This window comes from Oryza glaberrima, chromosome 5 (assembly GCF_000147395.1).
Source record: "Oryza glaberrima chromosome 5, OglaRS2, whole genome shotgun sequence".
NCBI classification, from domain to species: domain Eukaryota; kingdom Viridiplantae; phylum Streptophyta; class Magnoliopsida; order Poales; family Poaceae; genus Oryza; species Oryza glaberrima.
Genome location: NC_068330.1, coordinates 22,767,516 through 22,790,934, shown reverse-complemented (window position 1 = coordinate 22,790,934; position 23,419 = coordinate 22,767,516). Strand labels below are relative to the sequence as shown.

Genomic DNA, 23,419 nt, shown 5'->3' with positions numbered 1-23,419 from the left:
TCTTTTTTTAAGGACGGAGGGAGTACATGCTACAGCGTACATCCATCCGCGTCACACACTTCCGTCGTTGCGCTGGTGTGGAAGGGGGTAGCCGAGCTGCTACCATCGCGGGTGGGGTGGGCGTGCGTCACTGCTCGTACTACGTGTTTTTTTTAGCCGGATGCCGGATCGGATCTTGGCGTGAGTTCTCGGCCAGACTCGGGCTCCAAAAGCCGTGCCGCGGAGTGGGAGGCGAGAGACGCGAGCGCCCCCCCCCCCCCCCCCCCCCCCCCCCAACTTGTGACTTGTTGTTGCGCGGCTATCTCGGGCTCTCGGCCCCCGCGCGCGCGCGGCGCGGAGGCGAGGTGCGTCCGTGCGAATGATTGCATCTGCGCGAGCGACGCCGTTTGGATCTTGTTGCCATCTCGGTTTTTCTTTTTTTCTTTTGCTGTCTCGTGCGGTGCGTGGTGGTGAACCCTCCGGGGTTTGGGTCTTTTTTTGCTTCGGTTGGTCTTGCCTCTCGCTTAGCCTTTTTGTTGCCTTGTGCTCGGACTCTTAGGCGAGAGGGGGCAAGCAGGGGGAATCTTTTCTTTTCCCCTGCGAGCGTCGCTGCGGTTGCGGTGGCTGGGCTGGCTCGATAGCTCGCTATCTCACACTTCGTCGCCGGCTGCTTCCGCTCTGAATCGCCGGCTGGCTCGCTGCTTCGCCTGGGAGAGTTCAACCGGCTGGGCTGGCTGGGCTGGTGGGTACTGGGTTTCACTGATGAAAAGGTCCTTTTCCGCATCAGGGAGTCACGTTTCGTGAGCTGGAGGGGAGCACTGTGATCTCCCCCACCAACTCTGCTGTTTTTGGCGCTACATTACACGTCTTTGCCTTCTTTTTCCGCTAAGCTTCTTGAGGCCTTTTCAGTTCGGTTTCCATCTCTGTTCGGTCCCATGTTTCTCGGCAGCAGCCCCTCTCTGTAAAAAGGTTTCTTCCCTGCTTCACCATCGAAAAAAGACCCTTTTTTCACCCAAGCTTTCTTGCTTCCATGCTTTTTTCTTGTCCACTCTGCTATCTGGACTCTGGAGTATCTCATTTCAAATCGTGGCGTCTCTGTTTTATTGAGCTATAGCGGTATACTATAGCCTTCTTTCCCCTGTTCGCCTACAGTTTTTCAACTTTCAACAACTCCCGAGTTGATCTTTGCGTCTCCTATTAGTTCCATTGTTTCAGCACTGGAGTAATAGTTCTAGCTGCTGTTCTTGAATCCTTTTATCCACGCTCTCTACACATTTTTTTTGACGCCTCTGTTCGTGGCATTCGTCGTGCTGCAGATAGGTTGATTCACCATGGGCCGCGCGATGAGGTGGTTCAAGAAGGTTCTCACCGGCAAGAAGGAAGGAGGAGACAGGGATCGGAAGGAGCACAGCGCCGCCGGAGGCGCCAATGGTGGCGTCGCGCCGCCGCCGATGGAGAGGAGGAGGTGGAGCTTCGCGAAGCCGAGGAGCAGCGTCGCTGACGGCAGCCGCAGGCCCTCGGTCACCGCCGTCGTCGCCGGCGAGCTCTCGCAGGTCCGGCCATGCAGCTGCGGCCAGCAACGGGAGGTGGAGGCGGCCGTCATGATCCAGAAGGCCTTCAGAGGATACCTGGTACGTCTCCCAAGTACTGTTTTGGTGTCTTGTTTTTCCCCTGAAAATGTTGAGTTTTGTTCTGCAGCTGCTGCATGTGTTTGAACTTTGAACATTAGCCTAGTATTCGTAAATGACATTTTATTTGGTTTTCCACGATTCAGTTAGCAATCAATGCAAGGATAGGTTCACGGGATTTTAGTAGATTCTTCTTTTTGAAAATAGGTGGTATGGATTCTCCTGGTTTTATATTGGACAGGAGATTTGACTTCACTTTACTAACTGTTGTTAATGGCAGCAGTTGTTTGATTGTTTCTTGCCGTTGAGTAGCTAGCCATTGCACAATGCACATTGTTTAATCTGCTTCCTACTATAGATAAATTCCACTTTTTAGGATATTTTTGTTTAGTGATGATTTGCTGCAAACGCTTAGGTAACTGCACAGTGGGGACACAAACCTAGTCGTCATGGCATATAGTTCAAAAACTTCCATATTGTTTCTGTTGATTTGCTTTTCGAAGCAACTGTAAAAATTTGAATTTTCCACCGCAAATGCAGGCTAGGAGGGCATTGCGCGCTCTCAAGGCGCTTGTCAAGATACAAGCTCTGGTACGTGGCTACCTTGTGAGGAAGCAAGCAGCGACGACTCTGCAGAGGCTGCAAGCGCTCATGAGGCTCCAAGCCTCCTCTCGCGCCATCAAGATGGCCTCATCGCGGAAATCCGTCGAACAGGTGAGATTTTTCACTGTGATGCCTCCTCGGATCACCTTGATTTTATCAGATGAAGTTAAATTTTTGAGCATCTTTTGTACGTAGGAGAGGATTGTCGTGCAAATGCAAGGAGGGCGGGTAAAGACATTGACGTTGCCGGTGGTGCACCGCCGTCGGGTGTCCGACGGTGGCGACATCAACTTCGACCGCAGCCCGAGGATCGTGGAGATGGACACGTGCCAGCTCCGGTGCCGGTCTTCCCGGATCACGAGCCGCTACGCCGCCGACCCGCCGCCGGACGGCACGCCGGGGTCGGTGCCGCTGTCCTCGCCGCACCTCTACTGCTACAAGCCGCCGCCGTCGCGCCACCTCCAGGCCGAGGAGCACGAGCACGATGCGCGGGCGCAGCCGAAGACGACGCACAACACGCCCCGGCTCGCCGCCGCGCTCCCGGCGGGGTACCACGGCCCGGCGTCGCCGGCGAAGGGGCGCGTCGTGAGCCCGCGGTACATGGCGGACACGGCGTCGTCCGTGGCGCGTGCGCGGTGTCAGAGCGCGCCGAGGCAGCGGCACGGCGCCGCCGGCGAGCCGAGGCCTAGCCTGGCCCGCGCCGGGTCGAGGAAGTCGCGGCCGGACAGCGCCATCAGCTTGAAGAGCTCGGAGATGAGCCGCCACGAGGACTCGGAGTTCAGCGACGACGTCACTAGAGATTATTACCTCGATCAGCTCTGGTGATTACTCACAACCGGAGCCCGAATGCTAATCCAGGAGTGTGTTTTAATTAACTTTCGGTACATATTAGTGTTAGGACTAAGATGGTAAATCTTCGCAAAGTACCACCAGAATATGTAGCTCGAGTATGGCAAAAGAGCAGGGAATAAAATCTGTTCTACCGCTACAGCTCTAACCACATTCTCTCTCTTCTTATTGACAAATTTTATTCCACGACAACTAAATCTTATGTAATTTACTGATAAATATCGTATAAATGTGCTATAATTGAAGGATAATAAATAATTGGTAATTTATCGAACGACATTTTTACCTACTTGGGGCCACAAAATTCTAACCTAGCGCTTGAGTGAAAGCTTTGAAATTATGCAACTCTTAAAATGCCATCACTCTAAGGTGTACATTGTTAGTATATATCATATTCCGTCTTCACTTGTATGTTAGGTTAGAAACTTGTAGCCATAGGACATTCTTGTTTTTCTTTTAAGAGTTTCTCTTTTAATTGGATCGAAAATATCCTTCCATAAACATAACACGTTTTTAGGGTGTTCTCTAGCCATGATATGTTTTTACAATGTCCACTAGTTAATTATATAAACTTTTAAGTGTCATAGAGTAAAGTTTGTCTTCATGGTATAAAATTGTAAATTTAATTTGGGTTTCTCAATTACCAAAACGGTCTAAATTACTGCACTTACCTATGAGAAATTGGACGGGTGAATCCCTGCCAAAGGAAGGGAAAAAGAGGAGGAAGAAACAAAAGTACATACAGTTCCGAAATGCCATTCCTTTGTTTTTCTGACACTGCTAGTGTGGCTTATGGTGTGTTTAATTCACGTCAAAATTTGGAAGTTTAATTGAAATTGGAAAGATGTGATGGAAAAGTTGGAAGTTTGTGTGTGTAGGAAAGTTTTGATGTGATGGAAAAGTTGGAAACTTGAAGAAAAAGTTGGGAACTAAACTCAGGCCTTACGGGGTGTTTTGGTGAGAGGGACTAAACCTCACAAAAAAACAAAGGCCTGTTCACCTTGATGCCATTTTCAAACTTATCAAATTTTGGTAAAGTTGTCAAAAAGTGACTACATTTAGTTTACTGCCAAACTTTAATAAATATATAAGAAATCCTACCAAAATTTTAGCAATAACAAAATTTAATAAGGTCTATTTTGACTACAATCTGAACAGTCCTAGATCCCTCCCCCTTAAATGCTGATGCGGTATCTGATACCGACCTGTATAGGTTGATAGCTGAAATGGCATGGAAGTTAAGGGAAGGAAGAAGTAAAGAGTACACGGACGAGTTCCTGCCTTCTTGGCACTGGCAGATCCTTTGCACTGAAGACAAAATTGTGGTTGTTTGTTGCAGTGTACCACAACTGCATTGCTTTATGGATGGCTTAAATGTTGACGTGCATTTGATGTGAAGCATCAGGCAAAAGGACGCTAAAATAGTACCCTCCCTACATGGTTGCAAACGGTGGTTGTCTCAGGGCATTAGCAATGTATATGGCCCAAGTGGTCCTTAAGGTGGGCCCATATAAATATAGTCCACAACTAATAACACTTGCTACAATGTATAAACGGCAAAGTGGTTCTTAAGGTGGGTCCCATCTAAATAAAAAATCTTACTGCTCCTCAACTACCCCTTCCCTTCTCTTCTCTCCCCTTCTCTTCATCCGATCCCCTTTCCTCTCGCGTTCTTCTTCTCTCGCGAGGCGGCGGTGCTTGTCGGATCCGTCGGCAGCGGAGGCGTTGGAGGAGGTGGAGGCGGCGGCGGCGGTGCTCGTGGACGGGGCTGGATCCAGCAGCGGCGGTGCTCGTGGACGGGGCTGGATCCAGCAGCGGCGGAGGCGTTGGAGGACGGGGCGGCGGCGGCGACGCCCACGGGAGGAGGAGGAGGCGACGGCGGCGGTGCTCATGGGCGGGGCTGGATCCGGCGGCGGCGGAGGCGTTGGAGGAGGAGGAGGAGGCGGCGGCGGCGACGCCCGCGGGAGGAGGAGGAGGCGGCAGCGGCGGTGCTCATGGGCGGGGCTGGATCCGGCGGCAGCGGAGGCGTTGGAGGAGGCGGCGGCGGCGATGCCCGCGGGAGGAGGAGGAGGCGACGGCGGCGGTGCTCATGGGCGGGGCTAGATCCAGCGGCGGCAGAGGCGTTGGAGGAGACGGAGGCGGCGGTCGCGACGCCGGCGGGTGAAGGAGGAGGCGGCGGCAGCGCAGCTCTCCGGCGGTGGTGACGAACGGTGCGAGGAGGTCATGGCTGCAGCAGCAACTCTCCGGCGATCCTCCAGTGGCTGGGGAGACGGCTCTCGTGGGCGGATCTCCGGCGACCTCTTCCCGGGTGCTCTCTCTCCGGTGGCGGCAAGGAACTGATAGGTGAGAGAGAGAGGAGAGTTCCAAGAGAGAGAGAAATAATGAGTTTTTTATTCCATAAGGGCAGGCATTAGCTATAAGGGTGGCTCATCCAAAAAATACCTATAATGACCACTTGCACAATATATAAAGACTACTTGAGAGGCTTAAGGCCCTCTATATTTCCATATTGTGGATGTCCTCATGACACGTCCAGAGCTGGTTTGGCTCGGAAAAAGAGTGGCCAAATTCATTGCCTGAGCGTATTTGGACGCCGAGATGATCCCGTCCTTTTCAGTCTTCAGAATTTCTTCAGAGTTAATGAGCGCTACTGACCATTTAACAATATCCTGATACAACAGCTTACCTAAGACGGGGATGAATACTATACAGTACTATACATTAATAAGAACACTGTTCCAACGAGCACTAAAGTGATGTGCAAGTCATGTGCACAGCGTTTTTCCTGTTTGGCTGTTGATGTTGTCTGTCATTTCTGGTAGTGACTCTAGAACCAGATTTAGATGCAGATAATCCTGTCTCTTAGGATAAAAGGCACACCTGAAAGTACAAAGGGACTTGTGCGTGTCTCCCGGGATGCATGAGGGAATTGCTTAACCGTTACTAGTAGCATCTTGGACCGTCTGAAATGTGCAGTGACCATATTGTTTTCATTAACCAAGCACATGTCAGCAGCTAACCACTGAATTCTGTTCAAACTTTTTCGAACTCAATACAATATGTCACTCGTTTGCAGCATTTGGAGGATCGCTGCGCGGAATTTATTTCCATCAGCTATTCTCGACCGCGGAGCTAGGACAGTGCGACAATGCACACATCGATTTGGACTCCATTGAAGAGGACACGACCTGCAGCTGTCAATCTTGTTTTTGCTGACGGTGTGAGTCGGAACGGATGGACTTGAGATTTGTTTTTATCTGCTGCTGCTACTGCTGGTGGATCTAGATCAACAGTAGATCTGAGTTTTGACAGTTTAGTATTGGTCCGAACTCTGATTCTGTGTAGGAGTAGTTATGATGCAGAAGCATACGGTCTACGGTACTGTAGAAGATTGTTTTTGTCGCCTCGGTGGCTCTCCGTAACAGGTCAAGGCCCGTTATCAGCACAGATTATGTATTTCACGCTTCTAAAAAGACATTTTCTTTTCCCCGCAAAAAAAAAGACATTTTCTTTTAAAAAACTTTCTTATTACGTTATTTAGATAACTTGTTTTAAACTATATCAGTTAAGACTTATAATATAAAATACTACTGTTTAATTCAAATCCATGATAAAGAAAATCATCCGTTAGTTTTCATCAATCAGCCCCTGAAAAATACGCTGCCTAATCTTGATGTTGTCAGTGGCTCAGTTCAATGTAGGACAGTAGGAGTCGAATACCTACTACAACTCGTAGTAAGTACTACAGTGCAGTACTTCTAGAATTCTAGTGGTATACTATATGACTAGAAAATATACGCGGCTTTGCCGCGTAATTGACCAGCTTTTATGAAATAAATGAATGAAATGCTCCGATAATTACACCTAATATTTTTTACTTCCTCCATCTCACAATGTACTTCCTTCGTTTCACAATGTAAGTCATTCTAGCATTTTTCATATTCATATTTATGTTAATGAATCTAGATAGATATATATGTCTAGATTCATTAATATCAATATGAATGTGGGAAATGCTAGAATGACTTGCATTGTGAAACGGAGTGAGTAAGACTTTCTAGCATTACCCACATTCATTTAGATGTTAATGAATCTGGACATATGTATGTGTTTAGATTCATTAACATCTATATGTATGTAGGCAATGCTAGAAAGTCTTACATTGTGAAACGGAGGGGAGTATCTATTTAAAACCTGAAATTATTTAAACTTTACCATTTTATTCATATTAGTTCAATGCAGCAAGACATTGAGTTCATGGTTCCTCCACATCACTTTTCTCAAGCTGACAGTTTTACCGGAGATTGGACCGTGTGGCACTATTTAGAAATTGATAAATTAAACAGAGTGAAAAAGAGAAAAACTGAGTTATGTTGGGTGAGAAACAGAGTGAAAAGGTTAAAGGAAAAACCTAGAACCTTCTCAAATCTAAACTAAAATGGAGAAACACACAGCCTTCTAAAACATGAACAACTCATTTTGATCATTCCAATCCCAACCAACTATTGGTACTTGATAGTGCAACATGTCACTCTGTCACAATGATCTAATAAACATGTACAGAACAAGTCTGCGATGCGTTCCCTGTCCTCCACCTCCTGTAAATCCCTCTTGCTCCTCGGGCTATCAACCGGTTCCATGGCCCTCGATACCTTTGCCCACCGCATCAGGAAGACATCTCCCAAGCTGATGTGATTATTGGCACAAAAATCTGGTGCTGAGGTTTGGTGCTGGACAAAGCACCAGTGAGTGTGAGTTGTGTGATACATCGTTGCTTGCGCCCCTTCACTTGCTCTCTGCCTCTCTTGCTCATGTGCATAACCATCTTGTACCACCAAAAAACTAACTCTGCATTTGGTGTTTGCTAATGGATTGCAACAAACTTATCCAACTCCATGTACGTTGAGGACTTGACCGATGAGTATGTGTCAACCGTTGAGGACGTCAATCAGATATCAGTCAAATGACTTTGATAGCAGTGATGCTTTACACCTTTGGTCAGGAAGCCGCTACACTAATCTGCAATAGAAAAAAGAAAGAAAGAAAAAGAAAACATAGCAAGGCATTTGGAACTTAAATTTAGTTAGCATTATGTGAATAAAATTTAGCAGTTATATAAGCTATTTACATGATTGTTCGTTAAGATCCAAAACTTTTTTGCTTGTTTTAGCTGCAGATATGCACTTTAGCAAGTATATTGTAGTTAGTTTCAGTCGAATATTGATGTTGTTCCTGAGCTATCAATGCCATGCCATAATATTGGAATTGAATAAAACAAAACCAGAGAAACTAATTGATTAAAAAAAAATGAGTAGAGCACATTTACTCTGAGAACGCTCCTTCACTTTGACCACAACTCTTACTTCTTCTAAATTGAGTAGGGGAACAAAGAAATTGGAAATCCAGCAGCTTAGGAATTTCATCATGGCAGCACATACACAGAGTCACAGATCATGAAATTTTTTGGCAGCATGTAGCTAAAATTTGCAACTTTGACAGCATGTACAAAGATCATGACATTTTATTCAGCATGTAACAAACTGATTAAAGCACCAGCCAAACAGCACCATGACATATAGATGCACTGTAACTGCAGCAGCAGCTGATCTATACAAATTAATGGCCATTTTTGTCATATGAAAGTTTCAGTTCAGTGATATTACAACTCTGCCAAAGTATGACATAGTGCCTAATCAAGTTAGAATTTAAAGATCGAGGATGAAATTGTAATAGTATGTATATCACAAGCATTGGAATATATATATGTATAGATAATAGGTAGCCATAACTTTGTATTACTTAAGTTTAGTAGTTAGATTTATTGTAGATTATCAAAGACATGAATATAGATTATCTAAGATATAGACATACATTGTTGAGGAAATGATCACAGCTTTTGATAAAGGTCCTTTACAATTTTCTGATAAGTTAAGCTAGCTAGTAGATGAGTATAGGTTGTGAATCACCGCTTTTCTTGACGATGGAAATCAGATTCAAATCGGACGATCTGCTTTCTATTAGCTAATGAGGATGGAAATTTTAATAGAGCAAGCATGATACAATGACATGACTCAAAAAAAAAAGTAAGCTACATCTCATAGAAGAGTTTTATGGATTCAGACCGACAGCAACCATGAAAATAAGTTCCTTGAACAGAATGGAATGAAAGCCCATAAACCGCATCTTGCAAATCTGAACTTCTAATCTGAAACCCGTCCAGTGCAGAGCAATCCTTTTTCACTTAATAAAGTGCGTTTAAATATGTAACTCATAACTATATGTAACAAAAACTATTTTCACCCTTTTCAAATCAAGGTTATTGGAAATAAATACTGCATACTTTTTTTTGAGAGACATAATGGTAATTATTTAAAAGAAATATCATGATTCCTAGCTGCAAGATATGCATTGTAGAATGAATTGTAGAATGAATTGCACAAACCTTGCAGCAGAGCCAGCCGCCGTCGTTTTCACATATGTGGAGCCTACACCTCATGGAGCCTTTGCGGAGCACAAATTTACATGGCCTTCGGCGGCGCGGCAGCTGCTGCCACATTGGGTTCACATGGCCGTGGCCAGTGCCTAGTGCCCCAGCCACCGCTGCCGCCGTGTTGATCCCAGATCGTCGGTCCTCGTCCGCCCTGCCCTGCCACCACATTAGGCCCGCACGACCATCGCCGACATCGCTGCCGCCGCTTGGCCGCAGCCCTCGCGCCGCGCTCCACATCGAGCCTGCACAGCAGCCGCTTGCGTACGTTCCCTCAACCTCGGCGCGGGCACGACGGCGGGGGAGAAGACGAGTCGGCGCAGCACCTTGAGGGAAGACACGAGCGGGTGGTTCATCACGGCGTCATCGGCCGCGACGCGCAGGTGGCGAAGGATCTGATGCGATGCCACCTCTCACCAGCGCACGCCGCCTCCTCTCCTCCTCTGCTAGCTAGCGCCCCCTCCCTTCTTTCTCTCGTGGGCTCACCGGATCTAGCCGAAGTTTGTATCGGCGATGGCCACCGCCTGTTAGAGGGTGACTCTTGCCGGCGAATTGACGGCGGCCCCGGCTTCGAGGAAAGGCAGCGGCATTGCGGCAGGGAACGCAGGGGAGGGCAAGGTGGCCGGGCGGCGTTGAAGAAGACGAGCCTAGCGTCTTGAAGGAGGACACGAGCGGGTGGTCTACTGCGGCGCTGGCCGCGGCGCGCAGGTGGTGGAGAATCCGGTGGGCGGCGGGGGGACGGCGGTGCGTGCGTCCGGGAGGAAGATGGGTGGATTAGGGACGGAGCACTTTCATGGAAAAAAAATTCCAGTTTTCTAACGAGGTCCACCACAGCGAGCTGTAGCCTTTAGCCGTCGATACTCGATCAAACAATGCGGGAGGAGAGCCAAGGAGACACGTGGCAAATTCGCAGGGAGGCAAAGCTTGATTTTCAGGGCGCCACGTGGCCCAATCTCTAGCCAGGGTTAGAACCCTGAAATCGGTATTAGAGATTGGCCACTGGGTCTATAATACTACTACTACTAAAAGTTTGCAGAAATCCATTAAAATGTCTGTCTAGAATAATGTTTGAAAAAAAAAGGAATAATGTTCGAAAAGGCTATACGTGTTGGAACATGGAAGCAACACACCTGTGATTGTTGGGCTCACTTCTGCTACACTACTCTAACCTTTTTCTGGGCCTATTTCCCCACTTCAATTCTCTATGGGCTTCTAGGCTGAGCAGGGAGATCGCATCGATTGCTACCTCTCTACTGCCTGGGCCAGTGGGCCTAATTTGATGTTATACTGTTTGCAGTCCAAAACAAAACCGAGGCGAAGGCCGGACACAGTAAAGGACTGACTCACAATGCAACTGCAAAGTTGAAATCTGCAATCGAATCAAATCAGTGTTTATCTGCCACTTCTTCTGTTCCTATTCTTTTCTCTTCACAAGTTAACTAATAGTCGAGTGAGCTGTGTTTCTCTCCTACGTGGTGCTACAACTTGACCCACTCCAACCCGTCGATGAAGCTGAGGGAGATGAACGGCTTGGCCTCCTGGTCCGTGAGCTCCCTCGACCACGCCACCCTCCCGGCGTAGTTCGAACCCGGCCCCGTGCACTTGTACTGCCCGTAGAACACCGTCCTGCCACCGCCACCAACCACACACAAAACACCAGCATCGTTAGCGAAAAAACACAAGAACGAGATGGATGTGAGGGGTGAATGGGGTTCACATCCTCTACCATTATGACGCTATCATCATAAATATTGATGGGTGGGGTATGATAGGATGAGACCCACATATCAATGATTATAATAGTAGTGATATGATCGTTCACGATGTTCGATTCTGTACTAGTGGTAGCTACTTACATCTCGCGGGTGGGATCGCCCCAGTTGTACCAGCCGCGGGGGATGATGATGTTGTCCATGTAGGTGTAGGCGAAGACGACGCGGGAGAAGGTGCCCCAGGCGCGGCCGAGGTAGAGGGCGCCGGAGCCCGTCACGCGGCAGTTGACGAACGAGAAACCCGTGTCCTCCAGGATGCTCATCCGGTTCTGCGCCGTCAGGGCTCCGTAGTTCCGCGCGATCGCGTGCACGTGACATCCCTGCAATCGTGTCACCAACGTGAGTACTGAGTACATACATGACCAAAGTAATACACGGCAAAGGATTTCTGATCAAATATTTGCGTAAACCCTAGTATTCTTTACGATCACACACTGTAACACACGTTAGAATAACCACTAGTGTGGTGTGTGGAGTATTACTGAATGTCTGAAATACGGTGTATACTATTACAAAGTCTAGCATTCGAACCATGCTAGGTGCGTTGCGCACTTGCACGACGGATGAGTATTCTCTACAGAACTATCCTTTGATATGGGTGAATGGGTCATTGACATGTGGACATATTAGATGTGGGATAGTACACATATCAATCACTTAAAGTTAGAGCACGGTACAGCAGATAATATGTTTCCCTTGGAGCTTGGACGATCCTATCGTCCCAAAGGTCATTTTTTGATTTCTGACCAAAAAAAAAAGTCGGTTACTACTGGTAGTAGTGTTGGACTAGTACCAGATTTTAAAGTGTACGACCAAAGTGAGCAGGATTTGCAGAGGAGACTGGTGGCTATACACATACGCTACGGTTTGGGGCCATATGCACGGCACGAGACGTCCAGCTATGGGCGTCACGGGCCGTAGCGGTCACGGCGCCTGGGGCCAGGGGGACCAGAGAACCTGCCGGGCTCCAGAAAACCCCATCCGGCAACCGTGCCGGCGCCAACGACAAGCGACGCAGGTTTTACCACACTCCTCTTAAAAACCGAAAGGCTGATTACTCACTATGCTATTACTAGTGGGCTCATCAACATTCCATTTGCGCTGGATTTCGCATTGCCACACGGGCATGTACAACGCATTGGCACCATCTGGTTCGTGTAGCTGTAGTAGGGCCAGTCACAAGATCGGGGGGCTAATGTGGCCGATAATAGTGGTTTGCCTCTACTGTAACCCTGTGAGTTTTAACAGTGGTCGATAGTAGAATTCTTTCTTCTGTGTGACTCCAGTGTGGTGCATTGTAGTAGGTGCCACAGTAGGCCAGTGCCCTGTCAGAAAGCTGCGGGCCAGTGTTTACTGACACGGTGTATCTGTTGTGCATTTGGGCTGTAGCACTGGACACTGACACACAGGATTGAGCATAGATTTCCTGTTTGACTCGATTTCAGGCGCTAATTAAATTATCTATCTTGGTTAGCAACAAACCTTCAACCTAATCACCCGGGTTGCATGCAATTCCCTGCTATAATGTTCATGGAGGAAATGTGTATGCAACCAAGAGAAAGAAGCAATGTGTGTACCTCGTAGAGAGAGAGGGCGTTGCCGAATATGAAGTCGACGGAGCCCTCGATGTAGCAGTCTCTGTAGTAGTGGCGGCCGAGGTGGTCGTAGAGCGTGTCCTGCGCGCCGAGGAAGTTGCACCCCAAGAACGCCGCGTTGTCCGCCGATATCCGCAGCGCCACACCCTGCTTCCCCAGCGCCCCCGGCCTCGGCACCGGCGCCGTGTTCTGCCCACGCGACAGACGAAACGAATGAGCCACGCCACGGCACAAATGATGCCGCATTTGTAGTGTAGTAGTGGTGCTCACCTTGAAGGTGATGTTCTTGGCGACGAAGAACTGCGCGTTGACGGCGAACGTGGCGGAGGCGAAGGTGCCGAAGGGGCGCCCGAGCGGGCCGACCGTGTCGGCCGTGTCGCCCCACTGCACCACCGTCTTGTCCGCGCCGGCGCCCTCGATGGTCACGAACGCGCGGAGCGGCGAGATGGTCACCTTCTCACTGCACGGTGCACGGGGAGATCGGTGTAGGCATTCGGACGAACGCTCTGGATACGGTGGGGGTGTGGAAGAAAATTACAGAGACCAAATTAAGTAGCCACGTGAGTGACGTACGTGTATGTGCCGGCATTGACCTTGATGACGACGCGGGCGAGGTTGATGAGCGGGATCGAGTCGACGGCGGCCTGGATGGACGTGAAGTTGCCGGCGGCGGGGTTCTTGTCGACGACGAGGGTGCGCGTGGGCAGCAGCCCGCGGTAGAGCGCGCGCTGGAACGTGCTGTGGCGTCGCCCGACCATGGACCGCACCCACCGCGTGAACTGCCGCTCGATCGCCTCCACCGCCGTCGCATTCACCGGATAGTACGGCTTCGCCGCCGCCTTCCCCGGCCGCAACCCCTTCGTGTGCCCATGGCGTCGCCCGCCGCCGCCGGCAGCCGCACCGCCCAAACCCGACGTAACAAGCAACACCGCCACCGCGACGCAGGCCAAGAACCGCGGCGCCCACGACCACGACACGGACACCGCCATGGATGGTGGTTGGTGGTGTGGCCGTCTTGCTCGCGGCAAGAGGTGGCAGGCCTACTAATTATCGTGGGGGATAGACGCATCGCGCACAGGGTGGGGGAATTTATGGAGATCACGGTCACGGGCATGGCAGGGAGCGGATCGAGCAGGAAGCCGCGATGGAATGACACGGCTCACGAGTCGCAGGAGAGGATGTGCCCGTGGCCGCGCCCGCGCCCGTGCGTGCATGCGCGGGTGGCGACGCGCCGGTGTTTGCCATGTCCCATGTGCAATGCAATTCAGTGCACGCGTTGTTGGTGGTGCTCTTTGCCTCTCAGCTTCCCCCTGTCTTATTGGGAACGGTGACCTGTACAGGCCGGTGCTGTGCTCTCCTGGGGCAGGAATTTTCTTGGGGACAGTTTGGAAATTCTTTTTTCCTTGCTTGGTCTCATGCGGAAGTACGCTTGTGCTGTTGTTGCATTAGCTTTGTGATGATGATTCTCTTCTCTCTCTCTCTGTTTTTTTTTAAACCCGTGACTGGATTTGTTCTGAGTAGTGCCTTCTTCTGTCATGGTTCCACACTAGCTTCGTGATTCGGCTGTCTGACTACAATGCTGGAGTACATGTCTACATCTCCTTGTTATTACCATATTATCGAGATAAGTTTGATCCGTTCATAGCTCCATGCCATCCAATCATCAATCATACAGCATTACTACGATCATGTGCTACTATTGCAACAAGAAAAAATAGAACATAAACAAGACTAGCAACTAGAGATTAGAGAACTACTAGTGTCAATATTACTATCACCTGAACAATAGACTAGTATTTTAAGGTATTTGGCAACGTATTTCATTGGTGCATCGCGAATGGGTAGGTAGAGGTGCATGCATATACAAAAGCAGAGAAGTGCATTCCTTTTCGGTGTTGTTTTCCTCCCGTCTGATCGATTCCTCACCTGTCATTCTACCATGGCCTTACTTTCTCTGTCGGCTTCTTGCTGCTCCTTTGCCTTTGCTGCCACCCGTGAGGTCTCTCTCTCCCTCCCTCTCATCAAAGGTGGCAATGGAATACCGGCCAATTGCTACTGTGGCTGAAACAAAAGGACAATACGCAGGGAAAAAAGGATGCCATATGCCCATATTGAGTTGCTGCTCGTCAGGTGCAATTGGCCCCAATTTCAGTACAGATAGCAAAAACATGGCACTGCCAGTGCTAGCTCACTACCAGTACCAGTTTACCAATTACCACTACAGCACGAGTATTTGCCTCAAGTGAAGGTATCAAGCACCAACTTCTATGTGCTCATCAGACATGTCAAACCATTGCTTGAAACATCTGATCATATCATCATTCATCTTGTACTATGGATTTCTAGTAACACTACATTTCAGAAAATTCTGTGACGGAACTTTAGCATAAGGCAATGGTTGTGTAATACACACAGGAGGAAGTGGTTATTCTATAGCGATCGTCACAACGACCACTACTCAGGTACGGAGAACTAGGCCTATGGACCAGAGAATAAAGTGTTTTCCATAACTTCATAAGAAAAAGGGAGAGGCACACAAAGTTTACTACTGTACACGGAGCATCATTCGTCCTGATCTAGTTCTTGTGCATCATCTGCAATTTGGGAGCTACGGATCCCCCAGAAGGATCTCGGTCGCAGATTCTTCTTGGTTGCTTTGAACAACCAGCCTATGTTGGACTCACAGTCCGTACATGATGCAATCGTCCACGAGTATCTGCATAGCAGCAGAAACAAAGTTGGTTACAAGAAGAAAATCATGCATGAACTTAGTTTTTTACAGTTAAAGGGTGTATGATGGACATGAAGATTACAAAGAACAAGGAGAAACTGTAGATTTACCCTGGAAACCAGCTGTGAACCGTTGAAGGATTGCCATCAAGAGCAAGCCCAGTTGCCCTGCTAACTGTGATTGTTTCATGGACAAAACCGTGAGGATTGACATACGCACCAAGAGGACCATCAGTAGACATCACCACCATGTCGCTACGCTTTGCTATGAGAGACTGCCATAGTTCAAATCATGTCAACACAGAGTGATAAACTTTGTATTGAAATTCTTTGATGTAACTACACGCCATTTCCAAATAATGTTTATGATCAACGAAAACCAGGTTACATGGAGCATTGTTTTCCTAGCAGCCAAATGAGCCTAATCAGCAAATCAATATGAACTATCAAGTAGTTTGATTTTATGTTAGTGCTAATTCTTCCAATGCTGCAGCTGCAGCATTCTACAACGACAAACTGTACCATGTCATACCCTGCTGAAAAATGAAAATGGGATGTACATACAGATAATTTAGCAGGCCATGACATGGTAAATGAAATTGCTACGATACAGATGAACTAGAATAGTTATCCATTTTATATGGAAAACTAGCTAAATACTTGTGGTTGATACCAATTAACAGAATTATAACTTCGCTACAGGGAGAACTTGACAGTGCTTAAACTCCTTGATTATAGACTAACTCATATACTGTGTGTCTGTGTATGTGTATTCAGTTAGATATTTAACTACTGTGCAATTCAAGAAAAATTAAGGGGTTGTCCAAAAAATTGCAATGGTGAGCTGTCGGGTGACAGACTCATATGATTAACATACAACACCACCATAAACAATTCACCTTCTTTTAAAGTAGTAACGAAATGGCCAACAATAAGTCCATTACTTCCAATCAGAAGCTCGATAAATTAGCAATTCCAAACATGGTAGATAGTTACCTTGCAGCATCTACATTTTATGAGATTAAAGGCCTTGAGAAGCTGAATCTCCCTTCGAAGACGATACGAGATTCCATCAATCTCCAGTAGCTTTTGTCTCACAGATTCTGATACAGGAAGTTTGCTTCCAATGGAAAATGACAGAAGATCTGGTTTTCTCACGTAATCATCCATGCTTGGGTGTGTGATTATCTGTCTCCAGAGGTCTGCAGCAAATGACAATAGTGTATTTTGGTTAAAATAAACATACAGAGCGAGATGCTCCATAACACTCAAAACGATCAATCATCCAATAAAAAGTTCTTTTTTGATGGGAAACACTAGTGGAGTGGTATCTATAAAACATAAGAATTTACAATCGTTGGGCTAAGAATCCATGAATGACAAGAATGCATTGTAAGGCTCAGTTTGATGAATATGGGAGCACTTTACCTGCAGCCCTACGAGCAAGTGCATATGAATCGTACATTTGATAAGCCCACCGAGGCCAAAATGATAATGGTGCCTGAAAATGTTGCTTTGGAAGAATGTACTGACGCTGCTCCTTAGTATCTCTTGTTCCTGCACTTGACAAGGATCTGAGCGATGTTAAACAAAAATCCTCCTCACCCATGTTGGTATTCTCGCCTGACTGAACTGCTGCACTTCCTTTTAAAGGATGTAGCTCCTGGCTGTAAAACTGCTCATGCATGAAAATCCCATCTTCATTAGAAGATCTCATTGAACTGCTGGATCGTGAATCTGAATGGCACATCCTTGAATCAATCGCTGAATGATTGCTTGCAGTGCTTTTAGGTGATGGTGTACCACAATCCAATTCTGAATCCACATGATCCCGTTGTTTGATTGGAGAGACATCCAAATTGATAACTGGTGAGGAGGTATGCTGCCGTAAACTGTTACATGATGCTAGCTGTGCAAATGCATCCCTTGGGGTTCTTAAAGGAGTATCTTCTTCAATGATTTGGACATCACCCCACACCTGTTGAGTGAGAAAAAACGAACCTAACTTCTCTCCAGCTCCTAATTCAGAATAATATATCTTCAATTAAATTTATACTTACCACCCCATCAACATCCATCCAATGACGCTTCAGACGAAATCTTTGCTGCCCACGGGCTACAACATTTAATGAACCATCATCCATCCTCCCAAGTTGTCTTATCTGTTAAAGAAATAACAAAATACCAGCTTACCTTGTGAGGCTGTTCGAAAGGAATTATACATCACTTTATACATAAATCATACTAAGGGGCTAATGACCGAGCTTGACATGTAAACAAGACATCACAGTGCATATCGGCCTCATCTTTTCACTTATGCTTATGCTTATCAGCCAAAATTTGAATTTTCAACCTTAAATTTGAAGCTGATTTTGAGGTTTTCTCATCGAAGTTTATTTTTCAGCCTTTGCTTTTAGATCACTAAGGACACGTATATAAAAGTTTTATTCACAAATTACTTTTCGTTTGCAAATACGCCGTTTAGCTTATTCCGCAGATAAGCCAAACGATGGGGCTTTATATGTTCTGTTGGTCTTCTAGATCTTGTGAAGTATCAGAAAACTAGATGAGTACATGATTCTCCAAAAGTTTGATAGAGATATTGTGACCAAGTGAAGGAAATTCTGAAATATTGGATATCAGTCTATTCTAAATGAATGATTCAATTGTCCCATTTACAAGAAATATTAAATGCTAACTGCTAAGACTGGGTCCTGATTCTTGAATGATATAAATTAATTTATTTATTAAGCAGATCATCTTAATTACAAAATGTGACGAGAGGGTAACTTATGTGTCCTGTAGAAATAATAACAAATCACCCAAGGATGATGGAACTGGCTACGGAAAAGCTCAATTGGCAGCACAGAAAACAACCAAACCACATGAAGAATCGGTGAAAATGACTAACTGATAAACAAATTCTAACTTGAAGCACAGCAGAGAAAATGTACAACACCTCGGCTGTTGTTCCAACTGAAGCATTAGCATAATGTCGAGTACTGTGTCGCTTGTACATGAGAACCTGAAAATTAAACTGCGTCATTGGAAAGGAATTCAACAAATAAAATTAGTTAATTTCAACAGACTGGCACCTACCACACCAATTGTGCATGGAGCATCGACCTGCCTCAAAGCTTTCTCAACAGCTGCTACAAATCTACCCTGAATTAGTCTGAGAGGCAGGGTAGCTCCAGGAAATAGGACAACACCTGAAACAAATTCATATTATAATAAATTTGATGCTTGATAACCTACCAGAAAAATCCTGTCGCATTTACACTATCACTGTTATGCATTAGTCAGGAGAGAGACAGGTAAGGATTTGTGCCTGTTCTTATGTTCCAGATTTAAAATTAAGAATATATTTCACTGCCCATGGAGTTAATATCCAATTGTATCATGAACCCGCAGGACTGGAACAGAAAAATGTCGACATAACAACACTGTTTAGGGATGCTTGTAGCCTTTTAGATTATTGGATGCCACTTCTCTAGTCATATGCATTAAGAAATTATCAATTATCAAAAGAAACCTCAGGTCCTAAACTCACTACAAAGTACTCCGTATATTCACATGGCTGTATAACTGCAATATAAAGGAAATAGTGACTAAAAATGGTATGTGCAATTCCTCTGAAATAATAAGTCTATATAAATAGATAGTAGTATTGCACAAGCTCTTTTTAACATTAACAATAACAGTGGATACGTTAATAGACCAGGTTATGTCAAGTGAGTTCAAAAGAAAAGAATGTAACTTAGAAGGGCTGGCATGCAGACAAAATAATATGGAGAAATGATGGCATGAAAAAAAAATTGTGATCACTAATTAATGTGTCTTCAACGCTGGCATGATAATCAAGATTGCGGATTAACGAAATAAAATACAAACATACAAGACCTACCTTGAAGATATAGCATTGGCAAGCTGAGGATTGTGCCACCATCTAAGAGAGAAACTCGACCCCGTGTATCATCAACCTCTGAGTGACACATAAAGAGTCTTATTACACTTTCTTTTCTATCAGCATCAAACATCATATAGCAAGGATAGCGAGGACATTTACCACCAAGATAGGTGTGCAACGAGGCTAGAGATGTGTTGAATGTGAATTGTCCAGAAGTGCTAGCCACTCCTTCCCCGTCGGTATCTCTGATAATCAGGAATTAGGAAATGAACAATGTGAAATCTCTCAAAACCATAGTTAAGACTAACAAACAAAAATTTTCCAGGTATCTGGCCATGAGCTACAGATATATCGTGGCACACAGCACACCCACCAATAAATTGAAAAAATCAGAGAGTAAATCAATATGCCCAAAGTGAAACTTTGGTCAAGGCTCAAGGGTACACACTGACCAGGATCGTGGCTTCCCCTAGTAACACCCTTCCCTCAAATCCCTACGCTCTCTAGTCTACCCGAGCTGAAATCACCAATCCTCCACATGCGAGATCAGGGAAACAAACATCAAATCATAAGCTAACGCCTCCCATCCTCACTCTCTCGGACAGGAAATGCTATCGGTTGAATTGAATTCTTAGGTTGACGTATTTCAATCCTAGTAGAAATGCACAGTACCACCACCCCTAGCAGGTAACCAAGTACGCTGCGACCCAGTTTCTACTTAGAGAACCCTAGGTCGCATCAGAGAGGGTAAAAAAATGGCGAAACGAGGGAGGGGCGGCGCCCGACCTGAGGAAGGCGTCGGCGCCGTCGTCGCCGCCGTTCGCCTCCTCGGAGGAGGAGCCGTCGTCGTCGACCATCTCCACGTTGAGCTCCTCCATATCGAGCTGCAGGATCTCCTCCATCTGCCGCCGCTCCCTCGCCGGGACCCCGTCCCAGTCCGCCATCTCGCCGCCGGTGCCGGTGCCGGTGCCGGTGCGCCGCGGGACGGGGAGAATCACGGAGACGCCGGCCTGACGCGCAAGCGAGATTTGGGTTGGTTTCCCCTTCCTTCCTTTCTGGGCCGGGTCGAGGCCCAGCTTTCTGTAGACGCTTCTCGTCTTGTCGAGTCTCGACGACGCAAAGCGAGGCGTACTTGACCCACACAGCCCAATACATAAGAGAAAGTCTAATAGGACAGCTCACTACTACCTCCAATTCATCTATAACCAAACCTAATACCTAATTCATACAATAGTTGCTTACTATACTATTAATATATGGTCTCACCCATCATACCCACATTGCATCTTAGAGTCCGTGCTACAACTGACTATATATCTGTAGCCCGTTGCTCTTCTCTCTTATCTTTTATTTCATTAAAATATGTTTATAATTAGTTAATAGTCTGCTATTGTACCTGCTCTAAGCAGCGTTCCACACCAGTGGCGGGTGTGCAACACCGGCGTGTTTTGTAGGAGGCGATTGAGGAAAAAAAATGAACACCTCGATCAAAAGACCATGGGTGTAGGACTAGGAGGCGAGGTTTTGATCGATGGCTTGTTTCAGTGAGCTAATGATTCCCTACCAGTTTGTTTTTAATATTACTCACTCTGTTTCAAAATATTTTAGGATGTCTAGCGTTTAAATTTTATTATGTAGAAGTACCTTTTTTTTTTGGCATTCTATGTAGAAGTATTTGGTTGTAACCATCCAATTATTAGATATGAACTAACCATTCCCTCAAAATATATATATATATATATATTATATTTATATATATATATATATATATATATGTATGTATATGTAGTAACTATTAAGGTATAGATTAGCCCACCAGTCAAGATGGGCCGACAATTAAACCGATCAAGAGTGATGCCATCTGCCATGCCTGTTCAATAAGGGGCATGGTATGTTTTTTATTGTTGCTTAAAAGTTGGATCACCGTCTCCCATTCATGATCCCTCAAACCAAACACAAACACACCCTAAATTGTTCTAAACTTACTAAAAATTCTTATATTTTGAGATAGACGAAGTACTTTTAGCTGATTGAAACTTAAAAATGCAATTTGTTTGTTCTACTTAAGGTAGAGAATTATTTTCATCAGAGGCTTTAATAGAAATTTCTTCAAAATGTTCATTAGAGGTTTTTACTCTATTTTTAACTCCTGTGAAAGGATTCACTATAGAAAGTTTCGTTAAAAAAGATTTCTAAATTTATAGTAAAAATCTCTATCTAAAATTCCTAGATAAAGTCTTCAGATATTTCTATAGAAAGAAATTTAATTACAGAAGTTCTTTATTTCTGTAGGGAGCTTTTGTCAGTGACTTTCTTGACTACTAGGAGGAGTATTAGGTTCGCGTAGGGATTAAAACGGTCGGAAACGATCTAAAAGATCTGAAAACACCTCAACCATTTCCATAATCATTTTTTTCTCAAAAATAATATCGAAAACGGTAAAGTCGGAAATGAAAACGATATCAGAAATATCGGAAAACCGAAAACGGAATAATACGGACGGAAACATGTCGGTACAAATCGGAAACCGGTAACAAATACAAAAACATTAAACTATAGAAAACATATATTTAACTTTACATAAGTATGATATATGTACAAATAAATTCAAGCTAATCTATATAAAACATAAATTAACTCCATTTTAGCCATGCACTCAAGTTAGGAATTTGATTGAGGAGTCATTTAACCTCTAAACTATGGGTCAAGTAGAGACATGCCCTATAAATATCGACATATTTAGAACTACGGTAATTATCATATTATAAGAAACGGTAATTTCCACAAGAATACGGTAAATACGGAAACGATCGGTAAAACAGTAAAACCATTTCCGTTTCCATTTCCATATATTTTACCATTTCCATATTTTTTTCGATCGATTACCATTTTCATATGGCTCGGCCGGTAGAAAGTCAGAAACAAACGCCGGTCAGCCGGGAATTACCGTTACCGTTCTCACCCCGTTCGCCCAGTGTTCCCAGCTCATCAACTGTGAATCCATCTAGTTATGACTTGGGCTAAAGGAAACTCTAATATTTGACTGCTCGAGACATGATGCACTCGATCTCAGGCAATGAAACCTCATCGTTCCACGAGTATATAATCTACAGCACCATTCTATCGCTTATTCTTACAAGCCGAAGTTTAAATTTTAAAACTTAACTTTCGAGTTAATTTTGTGAATTTTTCATCATGGTTTACTTTTTAAAATTGCTAAGGACAGATATATAGAAGTTTTATACATAAATTATTCTTTTATTAATAAATCTCACGGATAAGTATAAATGTAAGTGAAACAAGGGGCGTTAAAATACGTAGTACAAGTGAGAAAGCTGAAAATAGGAAATATCTTGCATTTGAGTAGGAAGTTGCTTTCACATCCGCCTTTACATTCTTGCAGTGACAAGAGTAGGAAATAATGTTAAGGTCTTTGAGCTATAAAAGCTGGGCTTGAAATGACAACTACAATAAGTGGCGAAGCTATGTAGTGTTGGGGGGGGGGGGGGGGGGGGGTGTTGCACATGAACCCCTAAATTCCTAATTTCTCACTTCTCAATGGTAGTGCACCCCCTTGTTTTGATGCTAGCTTCACCCCTGACTACAATTTTAACGAGACATACCACGGCATTTTTACATTATAAAATCTTAGCTACTATATATGAGCTTCAACTCTTAAATTTAATTTCATAAGTTGGATTTGGAGCGAAAGCGGCCTAAACCCAACTCTCCACCTATCTAATAATTCATTTTATGAGAGCACTCCAACTAATTTCACTTCCTTTTGATAGAGCTGGAACCGTTTAGTTACTATAGATGGCCATGTGGGGCGCCCGGCACGGCACGGCCCAGGCCCGCCCGTGCCT

At 45.5% G+C, this 23,419-nt stretch overlaps 3 protein-coding genes across 8 annotated transcripts; 1 reads left to right on the top strand and 2 right to left on the bottom strand.

The window, feature by feature from the left end:
- Nucleotides 1-269: 269 nt before the first annotated feature.
- On the top strand, nucleotides 270-3,338 carry LOC127772943 (protein IQ-DOMAIN 19-like). 5 transcript variants are annotated; one of them, XM_052298945.1, is made up of 4 exons: nucleotides 270-344; nucleotides 1,296-1,610; nucleotides 2,148-2,321; nucleotides 2,406-3,338. In XM_052298945.1, exons 2-4 carry the CDS (start codon nucleotides 1,311-1,313, stop codon nucleotides 3,033-3,035), a joined length of 1,104 nt encoding a protein of 367 aa, XP_052154905.1. In that variant the 5' UTR covers nucleotides 270-344; nucleotides 1,296-1,310; the 3' UTR covers nucleotides 3,036-3,338. The 5 variants fall into 5 exon arrangements, with proteins under 5 accessions (XP_052154905.1, XP_052154904.1, XP_052154902.1 ...); XM_052298944.1 differs by lacking the exon at nucleotides 270-344 and adding an exon at nucleotides 367-721; XM_052298942.1 differs by lacking the exon at nucleotides 270-344 and adding an exon at nucleotides 367-948.
- A 6,447-nt stretch (nucleotides 3,339-9,785) lies between these two features.
- LOC127773810 (probable pectinesterase 53) lies at nucleotides 9,786-14,185 on the bottom strand. Of its 2 annotated transcripts, XM_052299992.1 has the most exons (5): nucleotides 13,487-14,182; nucleotides 13,184-13,373; nucleotides 12,896-13,102; nucleotides 11,403-11,638; nucleotides 9,786-11,172 (listed from the first exon to the last, which is right to left on the bottom strand). In XM_052299992.1, the coding sequence occupies exons 1-5, from the start codon at nucleotides 13,900-13,902 to the stop codon at nucleotides 11,025-11,027; spliced, it is 1,197 nt and encodes a 398-aa protein (XP_052155952.1). In that variant the 5' UTR covers nucleotides 13,903-14,182; the 3' UTR covers nucleotides 9,786-11,024. The 2 variants fall into 2 exon arrangements, with proteins under 2 accessions (XP_052155952.1, XP_052155951.1); XM_052299991.1 differs by having other exon boundaries at nucleotides 12,896-13,373; nucleotides 13,487-14,185.
- A 1,022-nt stretch (nucleotides 14,186-15,207) lies between these two features.
- LOC127774982 (uncharacterized) lies at nucleotides 15,208-20,628 on the bottom strand. The gene is made up of 10 exons (XM_052301278.1): nucleotides 20,340-20,628; nucleotides 19,713-19,798; nucleotides 19,551-19,628; nucleotides 18,743-18,855; nucleotides 18,603-18,668; nucleotides 17,704-17,805; nucleotides 17,072-17,621; nucleotides 16,640-16,845; nucleotides 15,755-15,918; nucleotides 15,208-15,629 (listed from the first exon to the last, which is right to left on the bottom strand). Exons 1-10 carry the CDS (start codon nucleotides 20,495-20,497, stop codon nucleotides 15,476-15,478), a joined length of 1,677 nt encoding a protein of 558 aa, XP_052157238.1. The 5' UTR covers nucleotides 20,498-20,628; the 3' UTR covers nucleotides 15,208-15,475.
- Nucleotides 20,629-23,419: the final 2,791 nt, after the last annotated feature.